Below are 14,928 nucleotides of genomic sequence, written 5' to 3'. Positions count from 1 at the left end.
CGAGAAGAAGCTTGGTCTCAATTTACTTATACGAGTTTCATTAAGAACCAACTAAAAATGTAACCAAATAAAACCAACTAATTGAAAAACAAATTCGTTACTAAAAATAATAAAAAATAACCCCGTTATTTTAATTTAGAATTTTAAAGTTAGAAATAAAATGAAATTCTTGAATTAAGTTATATTATAGTTAATTTCCTAGATTTTTTCCACTTATCTTGATTTATATTGATTGATTATCTGGTGGTAAAGATTTATTTCCCTTATGCAAAGGAATCTAGCTAGTTCCTTTTTATTTAAAAAAAATTGCTAGTGTTATAATCCGGTAAAAAGATTTTTGGGACTTTTTGGTAGAGACACTTAAGAAAGTAAGAAAGTAAGAATCACGTTTTATTTTGTTCCCCTTTATGGTCTTATATTATTCCGCGTAAATATTTTCCCCGAGCTTTAATTATTGAAGTTGAAGGTGAAGGTGCAGTAGTTGTACTCCACCCTCACATGTTATTTTCATTCCCCCAATATTCCCCATTCCACAGGTTTCACTCTATATAACTAAAACCCTTGCACAATAATATCTCTTCATATCTTTTATTGTCTTGTAAGTTATTATAATAACTCCACATGGTGATGATGACACAATCAGAGAAAGTGAAGAACGATGAGGGAGTAGCGGCAAAGCAAGAAAGAACCACCGTTGACTCTGTGGAAGAGACTACTGTTGCTGCCGACAGGTCTTCTCCACAGCCACAAGAAACTACCCATCAGGCGCCACACGATAATGATTCCCAGAACCAAGAGGTTAGGATATTGCAACTTGCTCCTTCATTATGTGCTTTTTTCTACCTACTAATTTTTATATTTTTATTTTCATTTCCACGATTGAAGAGGATTTAGGCTATTTTTTTATTTTTTTTAAAATTAAGAATAAAATTTTTATGCGAAGATAGAAAAATTATGTTATTTGAGTTATATCTAGTTGACATACTATTCTTTAGTTTACAGATAATATTTTTATTTTTTTTTTCTGAGATTTAAGTCGCAAGACTCCTTAGTCCTGCCAGAGTAGATTCGACTCATAATCTTGCAAACAAATCCACTTAAATTTAATTAATTTCTATTAAAAAGAACTCCTATTGAATTTCTCTGTTTAATTAGTTACTGCGTGTTTGTCAAGTTTATTGCGACTATTTAAGAGATTCTCAAGTTATAATATACCGGCTTTGTTTGGAGAGTGGGGATAGGATATGATGGTCCCCAACGTTTGGATCATATTATATATATATAATTTATATGATATAAAATTAATAAACAAGTATTGTATTGTGGAAGTTTCACAATATTATTAAAGTTAAATTTCTAAACTAACCATTTCAAAATTATTTACACTTAATACTTTTTTTTTGGGTTACATTACACTCAACTTAATTGATTTGACCCAGATTGATCTAATCATTATAGTATGTTAGATAGGAAAAATGTCAAGTGTATTAGAACACTGGTATTTTAGTTATTTTAATGGTTAATCTAAATTATAAAAAATATATATTAATTAAAATTAACAGTTAAAATAATTAGAATATCAGTATTTTTGATACATTTAAAATTTTTCCTATTAGATATATTGATTTATAGAATACACCAAAATATAAAAAAATAAATAAAAAATAACAGATACAAAATTCAACCCATATTATATATTCACGTATAAAAAATAAATTAAATGATTTACACGAAAATATTCTTAGTATGAATTTTAGGCTTTTAGCCTCCCTCGTCCCCTATATATATATATATATATATTGTTCAGCTCCACTTAACGAGAAAAGTACATTTGACCACCCAATTTTAATATTAAAAATGTTAGTTTTATATTAAAATCAGTTATTAAAATTAATTATTAATGTATTTATATTTAAATATATATAAAATTTATTTTATTTTTAATATATATTTATATTTTATATTAATAACTAATGTATAATTAGCATAACTTTTAAGATATACTTTTTTTTATTTGGTGTATGTAGGCAATCAGCGTTATTTCCTTTTTTTCCGTAGAAATTAGATAAAAAATAAAATATATTTTTATTTTAAATTTTTTTAAAATTTATTTTAATTTTATTTTAAAATTTGTTTATTTATATCAAATATATTTTTGAGAGTTAAATTTTTAAAAAATTTAAGATCAATCTAATAATAATACAAAAAAATTATATCTAATTTATTTGTGTTAAAAATTATTTTTGTAAAATTATTATTAAATTATTTTTAAATTTTAAAAATTAACTATAAATGGTATATTTGATGTAAATAAAAATGTATATGATAAAGTTAAAATAAAATAAAATTTTAAAATAATTTTAAAATTTTTAATAAAAAATATATTTTACTCTTAAATAAAAGTGTCTAAAGATATTTTTTGATACTTTAAAATGCCTAAATATAAAATATGAACTTTATATGAATGCACATAATTGTTTATTTTCTTAACATTCATTGTGGATTGAATTAGTAGAGTTTATGGAAGTTTTCTTTAATTTGTATTGGACAAGGTACAACCCATGGGACATGTCAAAAGGAAGAAAAAAATATATTAAAATAAAAAAGTTGATAAAACAATAAATAATATATTTATTTAAAAAATTATAATTTTTATTACCCGAAAAATTCACTATTTTATTTAAAAACAATTTAAATACTTTATTAATATTCTTTTTTAGAAGAATTTAATTAAAAAAATAATCTAATTCAGATAATGATATACACGATATTAATTATTTTAAATTATAGAATTTAGATAAATTTATTAATTAAAAAATTTATAAAAAATATTTTTTAATGTATTTATCATATATTAATTAAAATAAAATATTTAAACAGCTCCTATATTAACTAAATCCTAAATTGTATGTGGTCCAGAGTTCAAGTTTTTCCATACCAAATTAGATACTTGTGTCTATGTCAAAGTTGTTATTATAGATATGACAAAGCAGAAAAATATTTGACATTTTGATTTTGACGATGATGATCATTATTATTACTATTATTTAAAACCAAACGTTAAATTTGTTACAGAAAGATATAGTAAGTATCTTTTGTCATTAATAAAATGAACCACGTGGTAAAAATGACGTGGTGTGAATGCAGCCGATATTTGAGATGGTGATATTAATGAAAAAAATAAATATTAAGAGGACCAAATAGAAAAAAAGGAAATGAGAGGTAGGCATAGAAAGATAAATGATAAAGGTCATCTTCAGTGCAAAAGGAAAAAAAAAATTTAAATTTTATCCATTCTTGGAAAAATGATACCGTAAATAATAATAAGTAAAAGAATAATTATAGAATACTAATTTTTAATTAGTTAATATTGAGTAATTTATTATAAATCTATTTTTTAAAATGGTCACTTTTTAAAATTTTAAAATTAGAATTTAGAATATAAAATGTAAAACTAGAAATTAAAAAAATACAATATTAAAAAATTAACTAGTATTAATTAAAATAGGATTAATTTCTTAATTCAATTTAGATTTAATTACATAATGATACATTAGTACTTTTAATTTTTACTATTTATTATTAGTAAATACTAATGGTTTTGGAAAAAAAACTTTAAATTTTAAATTTTAAATTTAAATTATTGATATAAAATATAATAAATAAAGAGTTGTAATTTATTTAATTGACAAAGAATATAGTGTTTCTTCTTTATCTAAGGATGAGTATTTACAATTACGATAAAATTTAAGTTCAGTTTGAGTAAATAGTTTAATTAATTTTTTTAAAAGAAATAATTTAAATAATAAATGTTTATATTAAAAATAATTTATAAATGTATTATTTTATTTTTAGTTTTTTAATTTTAAAAGTATTTATTTAAAAAAATATGATAAAAAAATTTTCATTACGAGAAAAGTATTTTTTTATTTTTTATAAGTATTTAAATAATTTTTTAAAAAATTATAATTTAATTTTAAAAATTATACCAAATATTAATATTACTGGTTTCTATAAATCAAAAATTCAAAAAAAAATAACTTTTAAACTTTCCAAACATGCCCTTATTCATGTGAAGTTGATAAAATTTTTACTAAAAAATTATATATGTCACCAAAAAATAAAAGAAAACTTCTACTTGCACATGCATTCATTCATTGTTCAGAAATCCAAATCACACAAATAATACTCACATGAATAATTGTTGGCTTAGTTAATGAATAATTTAGTGGACAACAAAATCTCTCAGCATAATTTAGTTACCAAACCTGATGAGGAATTTTGGTTTCTTGGGAATTGGGAACACATGAAAAACCCTTGCTTGTTGCACGTGTTTGCATTAAAAAACCGAAGCTTTTGTGCACGTGCCACGGTGTTCTTCTTCAGGTTTTGTTCTTCACCTTTTATTCTCTTTCCGTTCTGCGCTCGGTGTGAAGAAGCAGCCATTTTTTTTAATTGAAATCACACCGCGCACACCGTAGTGTTCATCGCAATCCACAATGGATGATGCTGCTATCTTCTCAACCCTGAAACAATATGTGAATCATTCATGGTTCGTTTTTTCAATTCTGCCTCTCGATTTTCTTCTTTTTCAATGTCCTTGTTTTGTTATATCGGTGACTCTGTTTTCTTGAGTCACAGTTTCTGCTTAGTTTTTAAGTTGTTCTTCGTTGATTGTTTTGTTGCTGTAAGTGAATAGCTTGTTCTAATTATCCAGTGGTCAACTTAGATCTATGTCCGAGATCTCCTTTCTTTTGTGGGTTGATCGAACTTCCTTGAATTTTATTATCTGGTTGTTGTTTCTGTGAATGAATATGCGAAATTTTGCTGGTGAAATTTCCAAAGTTGCATTCTTTTTAATGAAACAAGTTGAAACCGTGTGATGTAAAATAAAAAAAAATATCTCTTTTCTTTTTTAGTTTAATTGCTTTTGCTTTTGATGTTTGTTAAATTGAGAAAAACAACCTTCTTGACTTTTTCTGAGTGCAGAAATTGAGGGCTGCAGCTACTACTAGACAAGCTTCAAGAATGGGAGAGTTCAACAGCAATGTTGAGTATGTCACCGTTGTAGATTTACCTTCCCCAAGGAGAACTCACACCATGAAGAAAGTTTCAATTCTCCCTCTTGTATTCCTAATCTTCTATGAGGTTTCAGGTGGTCCCTTTGGTGTTGAGGACACTGTTCATGCAGCAGGTCCACTCTTGGCCCTTCTTGGTTTTGTAGTTTTCCCATTCATATGGAGCATCCCTGAAGCTTTGATCACTGCTGAGATGGGCACAATGTTCCCGGAAAACAGCGGTTATGTCGTTTGGGTCTCGACTGCGCTGGGTCCCTTTTGGGGGTTTCAGCAGGGTTGGATGAAGTGGCTGAGTGGTGTGATAGACAATGCTTTATATCCTGTTCTGTTTCTTGATTATCTGAAATCTGGAGTCCCTGCATTAGGGGGTGGATTACCTAGAATCCTTGCAACTTGGGGTTTGACAATTGTTCTCACTTTCTTGAACTACAGGGGTTTAACAATTGTAGGATATGTTGCTGTTTTCTTAGGGGTTTTCTCGCTCCTCCCTTTTGTGGTTATGGGGTTTTTGGCAATTCCGGACTTGAAACCTTCGAGATGGACTGTGGTAAACACTAAAGATGTTGATTGGAATTTGTATTTGAATACTTTGTTCTGGAATCTCAATTATTGGGATTCTATAAGTACTCTTTCTGGGGAAGTGCAGAATCCGAAGAAAACTCTTCCAAAAGCTTTGTTTTTCGCCTTGATCCTAGTGGTTCTGGGGTATTTCTTCCCACTTCTGATTGGCACGGGCGCTGTTCCCCTTAATCGAGAGCTGTGGACTGATGGTTACTTCTCGGATATTGCTATGATTCTTGGAGGAGCGTGGTTGAGATGGTGGCTTCAGGCTGCTGCCGCGATGTCAAATATGGGAATGTTTGTTGCTGAAATGAGCAGCGACTCTTTCCAGCTTCTAGGGATGGCCGAGAGAGGAATGTTGCCCGAGTTCTTCAGCAAGAGATCTCGTCATGGAACCCCTCTTGTAGGTATACTTTTCTCTGCCTCTGGTGTAATTCTACTGTCATGGATGAGCTTTCAAGAGATCGTAGCGGCAGAAAACTTCCTGTACTGTTTCGGAATGATTTTGGAGTTTATTGCATTTATATTGTTGAAGATCAAGCACCCCAATGCGTCTCGGCCTTACAAGGTGCCAGGAGGAGCAGCCGGGGCGATCCTCATGTGCATCCCTCCGACCGCATTGATCTGTGTCGTGTTGTATTTTTCCACCCTGAAAGTAATGGTTGTAAGCCTCATTGCTGTGTCAATTGGCCTTGTCTTGCAGCCTTGTATCAAATATGTAGAGAAAAAGAGGTGGTTGAAGTTCTCCCATAGTGCTGATCTCCCAGATCTTGAACATGAGGAGAGCACTCACTCTTTGGTGAATTAATTAACTTATCATGTTTCTAGATTTTTTATTTTTTGACAGTGTTGAGGTTATTTTTTTGAGGTGTTAATGCATTATAGCTTATGCTTTTGGTTCTTTAGCTGTTTAATATGCCACTCCACTAAGAAACTTGTAATTTGATTTGGTTCCCCCCCCCCGCGGGTCATGTTTAGACAAACTGCATGATTGGGTTTGCTTTAGTGTTTGGGAAGAATTTTTTTAGAATAGATAAAAGAAAAATTGTAAGTTATTTTCTTTTACACAAAATAAGGTAATTTAAGTAATACATGTGAATGAGCAAGACAGAAAATTCAACTTATCAGTCCTGTCATTTTAGGGTTTGGTTGATTGGAGGTTGCAAAATTTGGGTGAAAATTCACATGTGATTTTTATGGATAATTTTATTCATCAAATTTATTTATTTATAAAAAATTAGTTCATTTTTATGCTTCAAGGCTCAAGCTAGGGCTGGAAGTGAGTCGAGCTGAGTCGAGCTAGACTAAACTCAAGCTCGGCTCACGAAAATTGAGCTTGGCTCACGGCTCGACTCATTAACAATCGAGCCTATTTCTTAAGCTCAAGCTCGGCTCACCGAAAGCTTACGAGCTGGTTCGAACTCACGAGCTGGCTCAAATAAAAAATAAATAAATACATAATCTATAATTCTATATCAGTAAATTATAACTTATATATTTTAAAAAATATTTGAAAAGATCAATTTTATATATTATTTATGTATTAATAAATTATAATTTTTTATTTATGTCCTATATTAAAATTATATGTAAAAAATAAATATAAATATTAAATAATTAAGATTGTTATAATATATATATATAAATAAAATCGAGCCAGCTCACGAGCTAATAAGCTGAGCTTATCTAAGCTCAAGCTCGACTCATTTAATTTATGAGTTCAATTTCAGGCTCAAGCTTGGCTCACCAACTCACGAACTTAGCTTATCGAGCTGCTAACGACTCGAGTTCGAGCTGGCTCATGAGCTGACTTGACGCCCTAGCTCAAGCAAACTATGCAGGGTTAGAGAATAAAATAGAATTGAAATGGTCATAAATATAATTGTGATGCGTATAAAATTTATCTATTTTTAAAAATAATTATGCTATATAAGTATATATACACTAAAATGAGCTATCAAAATAGAATATATATTAAATTGAGTTAAACTACGTATGTATTTTATACATAAATATATAATAATTCATTTTGATATATAATTAATATTTTTATTTTAAAAAATATAAGTGTTTATAATAATATAACATCTATTGGCTACCTTTCTTTTATAAAATAAATTAATATAACATCTATTTTTTTTTTTAGAATTAGGAGTAAAACTCGAACCGAGATATAACATTTATTTGATCTTTCTCCTTCACAGGTTCACATCAAAATTTAAAAAGAAAAAGAAAAATATTATTCCTATTTATTTTATATTTTTTAACAGTTCAGTAATAAAATAAAATTTCAAATTTTCGCGTGAAGATTTGAAAAGCCCGCCACATATATAGATACCGACAGCGAGCAGAGTTAAAACCTCACAATCTGAAATTCGAAAATTCAGTGAGAGAAATATGAAGAAGGGAAAGAAGACGAAGCTGAGGATGGCCGATTTTCTGAAAACGCCGTCGCCGGTGGCTTCTCCGACGAACGATTCTCCAAAATCGGCGATTTTCAGCAGGCCAACAGCTACTACTTCCAAGGCCGCAGCTAAGAGAGCTGCCGTCGATCTCACCGGCGCTTCTCCGCCTCTCAGCCACAGGCCTCTGAGCAGCATCGCCGACCTCAAGGCCATGGCGTCCGCAGGCGTGGACGATCTCCGGCGCCAAAGCGATCGTTCTCACTCCGAGATCCTCAAGGATCTTGAAGCTTCTCATTCGCGTCTGCACAAGCGCTTGAAGGTTTTACCGTTTTACTTATTTAATTTCGCGCGCTTTTCTCTAATGATCTCACTCTCTTTAATACTGTATAATCATGTTGATGAGATCAATTTATAACATAACAGCTGAAAATTGTTCGAGAACCTGACCATGTGAAATATGAACGAAATTGAAAATCTGTGATGTTATTCACATATTCTTAGAAGTTAAACAGATTAATATGGAATTAGAATGCTTACATTGGTGCCTAGCTAGAACATTCGGAACTAGTATAAGCAGAAATTGAGAGAACAGTTAGATACTCTGGTATATTTGATCAAAGAATGGTAAACCTGTGACAAATTTCTGTGAGTTTGTGATAGATCTTTAGACTAATTATTAATCACATTGCTGTTTTTATTTTGAAATTTTAGATGCAGACTCAAGCATGCCACCAAGTGATGGATGAAGCAGAAAAGGAGTACAAGAAGTTATCCGAACGGATCACTGAAAGCCGTGAGGCAATGAAGGTTTTCACCTCTTTGACTAACGTTATTTGATCTGTGATTTGGAAAAAACTGTTAGAATCGTAACGAGGTCTATGTCCAGGCATCTTATGATGAGTTCATGGCAGAGGCACAGGCCAGCGCATCTCGTGGTATGCGTAGTAAAATTCAATTGCATGTGCTTATATTCTGATTCATGAAAATCTTTTGTACTTTGGTTTATCTACTGCATCATTTTTTTTCTTGGAGCAATTGGTAATTGAATTTAAACTGCAGTTGGAGTTAATTACCTGCCTCATTGTCTATGGTTTAACATATTCGTATTCAGATGTCAATTATTCACACATACACATACATATACTGCTTACATATATCAGATAGTAATTCTCATTCGAAAATTGCAGCATGCAAAACTTCAATCACTGAGCTTTCGCAGTCGTTTGAGAAGGCTATTGACTCTCTTCGAAATCGTTATGGGATTTCGTCAAATTAACAGTCATTTTATAGATTCTGAGTTCTCTAAGGTGAGTATCAATTTCTGATCATGGTTTCTGAGACTATGCCTGGTTGCTATATATCCATTTCATTCTGCCTTCTGATTTGAAACATATAATTGCATTTTGCCTTGAATAATTGTGTGCATATTCAATTGATAGGCTAGCAAGCATCATAAGTATTTTTAACTTGATAATTTGCCTAGTTAATTAAGATCAATAGTGATAATCTTATTATCTGCTTTTTGTTTTTTTTGAGTTTAGTGATTAGCATTTAAAGGTAATGATAATAGAAGAAAAAGTAAAGATGAAGCTGCTAAAAAGGAAAAGGACAAATATATATAGTTACTTTTTTATATTAGAGAGCAAACAGGAAAAATAAAAACCCAACAAGGTTACAGCAAATAAGGGGAAAGGGAAGGATTCCGCAAACAGTCAAACTTATATTTTGCACTTGCAGTAAGAGAAAGATACTGGCGTGTTGCAATAGAATTAGCAACAAAACAACATGCATCCAATGCAGCAATAACACAGTTAAAACTTAGTAGAGTTTTCAATGTGAATGGGTTATTTTCTGACAAAAATATGTGTAATTGTCTCATTTTTGTGTTTTTGGTATAATATACTGTATATAACTATTTAAAGAATTTTACTTCAAGTTATCCTACTAATAATAATGGAGATGTCTCATTGGGAGCAAAAATGATGCACTCCCATGATTTTTAGATTATTGAACGTTCCCACTGTTCTTTCAAGTCTTTGTTCTGGGAGATATTTCTGCATAGCTGTCCGTCCGTTCATATCTAACTTGATCAAACTGCCTAAATTTTGATGCTTAGGAGAGGAACATAAAGCAGCAATCTGGATTATGGTGGCGGCTAGAAGGATACGCCTTGGTTTTCGTTTTGTCAGGCTCACTACTCCTTACTCCTTTGGGCTTAGTCTGTTTTTTTTTTTTTCGACGGGCATGACTCCTTAGTCCTTAGTCCTTATGTATGTGTTATATTTTTCTCTTTAAAAAAAAAAAGAAAATACTCCATTCTCTGTTGAAGCAAAAAATGAGTAAATAATACTGAGATATTTTTATCTGAATGAATTTTGTGAGTAAGTGGCTGCAATTTCTAAATAAGTCGCTTGAAGCGGAATCTTAATACTAAAATTAAGTGACTTCCATTTAGGGTTCCAATTGTCTAGATTGAGTAACCTTTTTCCTTCCACAATTTATTAAAATTTTTATTTGAATTAATATACCACTTACAAGTTAATAATGGACCTATATATGCATGCAGCCATGCAGGAGAGTTTTGGGTAAATGACATGAATAAAACAAATTCATAACAATATTACATAAATATTTTAAAACATAAATAATTATTTTTGTTCTAAATAAATTACATAAATCGTGATAGTTAACAACGAATTAGGTTTTTATATTAAATTGTGGGACGTCATCAAGATTTATCTTAGTGAAAAATACATTAGTAAATCATTTGAGACTTTAGCTATTTAACTTAATTCAAAAAGTTTACATAAATCGTTGAAAGTCATTATCATTTAACTTGACTAAAATGATGTATTTAAATTGTTGAGAAACACAATAATTTAACTTAGTTGAAGTGAGCAGAATGTTTTAATTATGTTTTAGAATGATAATGATGGTGCCAATTGTAAAAAGAAGAAGTAAAATTATTCTTTTTTATTTGAAATGAACAAAATAATTAGAGATTATAAGTGATACAAGTGAAGTAAGTTAAAGTTTAAAAAAAACTAAAGAACATTATAAAATTGACTAAAGTCTAAGTATAATGTTATCAATTACCACTTGATCAACTTAAAAATGATATATATATATATATATATATATATATATATATATATATATATATATATATATATATATAGCATATGAAAGTTTAGAATATCTACTGATAATCTTCGATTAAGGTCAAAATTGAATAAACTAGCTTACTTGTCATCTTTAACTTAGTCAAATAATGAATTGTTATTTAATCATGTGTTAAAAATAAGTTATACATGTTGATAAGATTAAGTTAATATCATATAACTTGATAAAGTTGTATAAGATGAGAGCTTGACAAAATTAAGTTAATCAACTTGGTATTATAATAACTTGAATAAGTGGTGATTTATTTGTTTCTCATATGATTACTTTTAGAAAACTATATATAGATAGTTAAGATATTTATTAATGTATGTCATATTTTGCATAAAATTAATAAGTAAAAATTAGAAAAAAAATTAGTATAATCTTTTATATGTATAATTTATTTGCATAAACTTTTATAATATATAAAAAATATTATAATTTTTTTATATATTTTAAAAGATTATAATTTTACCACTTAATTATATTATTTTTACTAATATCTAAATTTTCGTTCAATTTCATTCATTTTTTATTCACAAATTTTAATTACATTATTTTATTCCTATTAATTTTAGTACCTAACATCAATAAGAGTTAATTATTTCAGATAAGAGTCATACGACTAGATTAAAATGTGTGTATACATTGTTATCATCCTTTTAAGATTTGGTAGATACGACTTTAAAAATTTTGTTGCTTCCATATTTAGATTCTGTGTCAAATAAAAATTATTTGTTGTACATGTTTTTTTTAGTTAAACAATACCTTGTCACTAAGTATTTTTTTATTTGTGTAATTAAACAATTATATAATTACATATTTTTAATTAAATAAACGTATAACATAAATTATATAATTTAATTACACAATATAATCAATTACACAACTTTAAAAGAATACAAAACAAAACCAAAACGAAACAGTGTGTGTGAAGTGAAGCAGCAGAGAGGAACGCGTGGAGATGGGTAAAGGCAACCCACAGAGAGGAAGCACCGGCGACGAGCTTCATACGGCGGCAAGGTCCGGTGATCTCGTCGCTGTTCAGATGATTTTGACTTCAAACCCTTTGGCTGTTAATTCCAGAGACAAGCATTCCAGAACACCGTATCCTCCTCTCATTTATTATCACTACTACTAATAATTGCTAACGGAACCCTAACAATCTGTTCGGTTCCCATGGTAAATTCTCCATTCAATTCGCTTGCTTTGAAGTTTAACTTGTTCTTTCCTGATGATAATTGAATCCATTGCACCATGATTTTCATCCCTTTCCTTTTTGACCTATCTGCATCGAATCGTGGATTAGCTTCCCTAATACCATTGTATTGGAATCTCTGTGGACTTATTGTTTATGCTTTTTATCTTTTTGTTGCAAGAACAGAGTTGTGCTGCATGTTTTATCTGAAAATGATTTGGTACTTTGTTATGTGCTTAATGTGTAATGCCCTATGAACTTGTTATTATGAGGTTAGGGTTGTTTTATTGGCGAGTAAAAATGGGTTGAAATTTTTCATGGAGGTGTTTGATGACTAAAATTACACATGGACTCATGAAGCTCATCAAAGAAAACTTTCACCCAATTTTTTTTCTCTAATTAAAGATACCCTGGGAAGAATTGGAAATAAGTAAGGATGTTTTATATAGGGTAAAATGAATTTGGTTTGTCTTGGAAATCATAGCATTTCCACTTTGTTCCTTTGACAATTAGCTTTGGACCATAGACTTCATTTAGCAGCATTTGCTGGACATTCAGAGATAGTAAGTTATCTGTGCAAGAATAAGGCTGATGTTGGTGCTTCTGCTATGGATGACATGGCTGCAATACACTTTGCTGCTCAGAAGGGGCATTTGGAAGTTGTTAAGGCTCTAGTTGCAGCTGGTGCATCCATCAAGGCTTGTACTCGCAAAGGCATGAATTCATTACACTACGCAGCTCAAGGTTCCCATCTGGAGCTTGTTAGGTACTTGGCCAAGAAAGGGGCGAGTCTTACTGCCAAGACAAGGGCGGGAAAGACCCCTTTGGATCTTGCTAACAATGAAGAAGTCCGCTCGTTTCTGGAGGAATTCGAAAGATCAGCCAAGAACAGAGCATCTAGCAACAAAGATAAAGCTGAACAGTCTGATCCAAAAGCATCCACGTTGGAATCAGAAGATAATTCAAGTGCCAAACAGCCTGCAGTGGCTGTTGATGAAGAAAACAGTGACAGAGAGAAGACAGAGACTAATGAGGATGACGAAAATAGTGATAGAGAGAAGAGGAAGGCTAACGAAGAGGATGCAAGAGAAGACTCATCACAATCAAAGAGGGCAAAAGTTAAGTTGAGCCATCTCCAAAGTTCAGATGATATCCAAGAAGAAGAAGAAGAAGACATGTAGGTTGGCAGAGGCATAGTGTAGTAGAAAGGAAGTTTTATTATATTAGTCTGTAATAGTATCTGACATAGAATCTCTTTTTTTTTTTTTAAATTAGACAGACTTAGACCTTCTATTGACTGTTTATTAATATACTATTAATACAATTATATATCATCTTGAGAATTTTTTCACATTTTGAGTTGCTGCTTTTGCTTTCTACCATATGCTTCGGGTGTCTGTATCCTAGGAATCTCATGTCCATACACTATTGTAAGATATAAGTCTTAGAAAACATTCATAGGATCAACATACCGGAAATAAGAACAGATATTTTAGACATATTTCGTGAGTCTCTAATATAGCTGATCTCATCTAGTGGGATAAAACTTTGTTGTTCTTGATTATATTATGAGCCTATAATGAGTTCAAACCTTGAGGTTCAGAACGAAGGGTGAATTGAGTTAAGGCCAAAAGTTGAGAACTTAAGCGCCTTGATTATATTTCTATAAGCTTGTGCAGAGTTTATGAGGTGGAGAATGACCTCATATTTCAATTGTGTCTTGTGAGTCTCCATTGAATTCAGACTAAGAACTTTAGAATTTAGGATGAAAAAGTGATGTTTTAGAGATTTTAGAAGCTGCCTTCTCTAGTAGCTACACTCTGCACAGCTTTGGAGTGAAGATGAGACCTCACAAAGTCAGAGAAAGCAACAATAAAAGGTGCATGTTAACATTTCTTTATTAATCAGCTGTAGTTCAAGAAAACGAAGATTGCAATTCAAGACTTCCTTACTAATTATTATAATCCTTTCTTGTCTTGAGCATATTCATCTGAATAAAATAAAAGATTACTATTATGTAAAGTTGGTTTATTAATTATTATGACTGGATAAATCTAACGAATGACGAAGAATTTGCATAATTTGATACATACATACGTAGAACATTGCAATTTTGAATTTTCAAGTAAATAAAAGTTCACAAACTCAGCTTCACTATTATAGTATTATCTAATGCATGATTCATCAACACACAGGTAGACAACTCCTTTATTTGTAGATTCAAATCCAATTCATTCACACTTATATGGAATATATTTAGTTATTTACCCCCTAGTCGTTGAAGATGTTGAAAATGACAAATTGCTCCACAAAGTTTAGATAGAGAGTAAGGTTTTATTACAAATTAAATTACTTAATTTTTTTTAATAATAATCTTAGTCTTAATTTTTAATTAGTATATTTTGAGAAGTATATTTAAAGCTGGTGAAAATAAAAAAACCCCCTCCTATTTGTCACTGTTTTTTAAGTAAAATTATGGAAGTTTTTTTATAAGTAATATCTCAAATAAATTTCAAGGAATTTT

The 14,928-nt window shown here is 30.2% G+C and overlaps 3 protein-coding genes across 5 annotated transcripts; all 3 read left to right on the top strand.

The window, feature by feature from the left end:
* The first annotated feature begins 348 nt into the window (after positions 1 to 348).
* Positions 349 to 6,540, top strand: LOC112747531 (probable polyamine transporter At1g31830). 3 transcript variants are annotated; one of them, XM_025795577.3, is made up of 3 exons: positions 349 to 536; positions 644 to 798; positions 4,990 to 6,540. In XM_025795577.3, the coding sequence occupies exon 3, from the start codon at positions 5,029 to 5,031 to the stop codon at positions 6,445 to 6,447; it is 1,419 nt and encodes a 472-aa protein (XP_025651362.1). In that variant the 5' UTR covers positions 349 to 536; positions 644 to 798; positions 4,990 to 5,028; the 3' UTR covers positions 6,448 to 6,540. The 3 variants fall into 3 exon arrangements, with proteins under 3 accessions (XP_025651362.1, XP_025651360.1, XP_025651361.1); XM_025795575.2 differs by having other exon boundaries at positions 484 to 798; XM_025795576.2 differs by lacking the exons at positions 349 to 536; positions 644 to 798 and adding an exon at positions 4,152 to 4,552.
* A 1,446-nt stretch (positions 6,541 to 7,986) lies between these two features.
* Positions 7,987 to 10,461, top strand: LOC112746840 (uncharacterized). Its single transcript, XM_025794975.3, has 5 exons — positions 7,987 to 8,363; positions 8,756 to 8,851; positions 8,931 to 8,979; positions 9,232 to 9,351; positions 10,161 to 10,461. Exons 1-4 carry the CDS (start codon positions 8,037 to 8,039, stop codon positions 9,318 to 9,320), a joined length of 561 nt encoding a protein of 186 aa, XP_025650760.1. The 5' UTR covers positions 7,987 to 8,036; the 3' UTR covers positions 9,321 to 9,351; positions 10,161 to 10,461.
* Positions 10,462 to 11,943: 1,482 nt separating this feature from the next.
* Positions 11,944 to 13,755, top strand: LOC112747530 (uncharacterized). Its single transcript, XM_025795574.2, has 2 exons — positions 11,944 to 12,313; positions 12,931 to 13,755. Exons 1-2 carry the CDS (start codon positions 12,171 to 12,173, stop codon positions 13,583 to 13,585), a joined length of 798 nt encoding a protein of 265 aa, XP_025651359.1. The 5' UTR covers positions 11,944 to 12,170; the 3' UTR covers positions 13,586 to 13,755.
* The last annotated feature ends 1,173 nt before the right edge of the window (positions 13,756 to 14,928 follow it).

The sequence above is a fragment of the Arachis hypogaea genome, chromosome 15 (assembly GCF_003086295.3).
Source record: "Arachis hypogaea cultivar Tifrunner chromosome 15, arahy.Tifrunner.gnm2.J5K5, whole genome shotgun sequence".
NCBI lineage: Eukaryota > Viridiplantae > Streptophyta > Magnoliopsida > Fabales > Fabaceae > Arachis > Arachis hypogaea.
This window is presented reverse-complemented; position numbering and strand designations above follow the sequence as displayed.

What these genes read in the sequence shown, in the direction of transcription:
- LOC112747531 (XM_025795575.2), top strand. Translation starts at nt 622, where the DNA reads ATGGTGATGATGACACAATCAGAGAAAGTGAAGAACGATGAGGGAGTA. An exon ending in ATGATTCCCAGAACCAAGAG is followed by an intron (nt 799 to 4,989) that starts GTTAGGATATTG and finishes TTCTGAGTGCAG; the next exon opens with AAATTGAGGGCTGCAGCTAC.
- LOC112746840 (XM_025794975.3), top strand. Translation starts at nt 8,037, where the DNA reads ATGAAGAAGGGAAAGAAGACGAAGCTGAGGATGGCCGATTTTCTGAAA. An exon ending in GTCTGCACAAGCGCTTGAAG is followed by an intron (nt 8,364 to 8,755) that starts GTTTTACCGTTT and finishes TTGAAATTTTAG; the next exon opens with ATGCAGACTCAAGCATGCCA. An exon ending in ACAGGCCAGCGCATCTCGTG is followed by an intron (nt 8,980 to 9,231) that starts GTATGCGTAGTA and finishes CGAAAATTGCAG; the next exon opens with CATGCAAAACTTCAATCACT.
- LOC112747530 (XM_025795574.2), top strand. Translation starts at nt 12,171, where the DNA reads ATGGGTAAAGGCAACCCACAGAGAGGAAGCACCGGCGACGAGCTTCAT. An exon ending in GACAAGCATTCCAGAACACC is followed by an intron (nt 12,314 to 12,930) that starts GTATCCTCCTCT and finishes TTTGGACCATAG; the next exon opens with ACTTCATTTAGCAGCATTTG.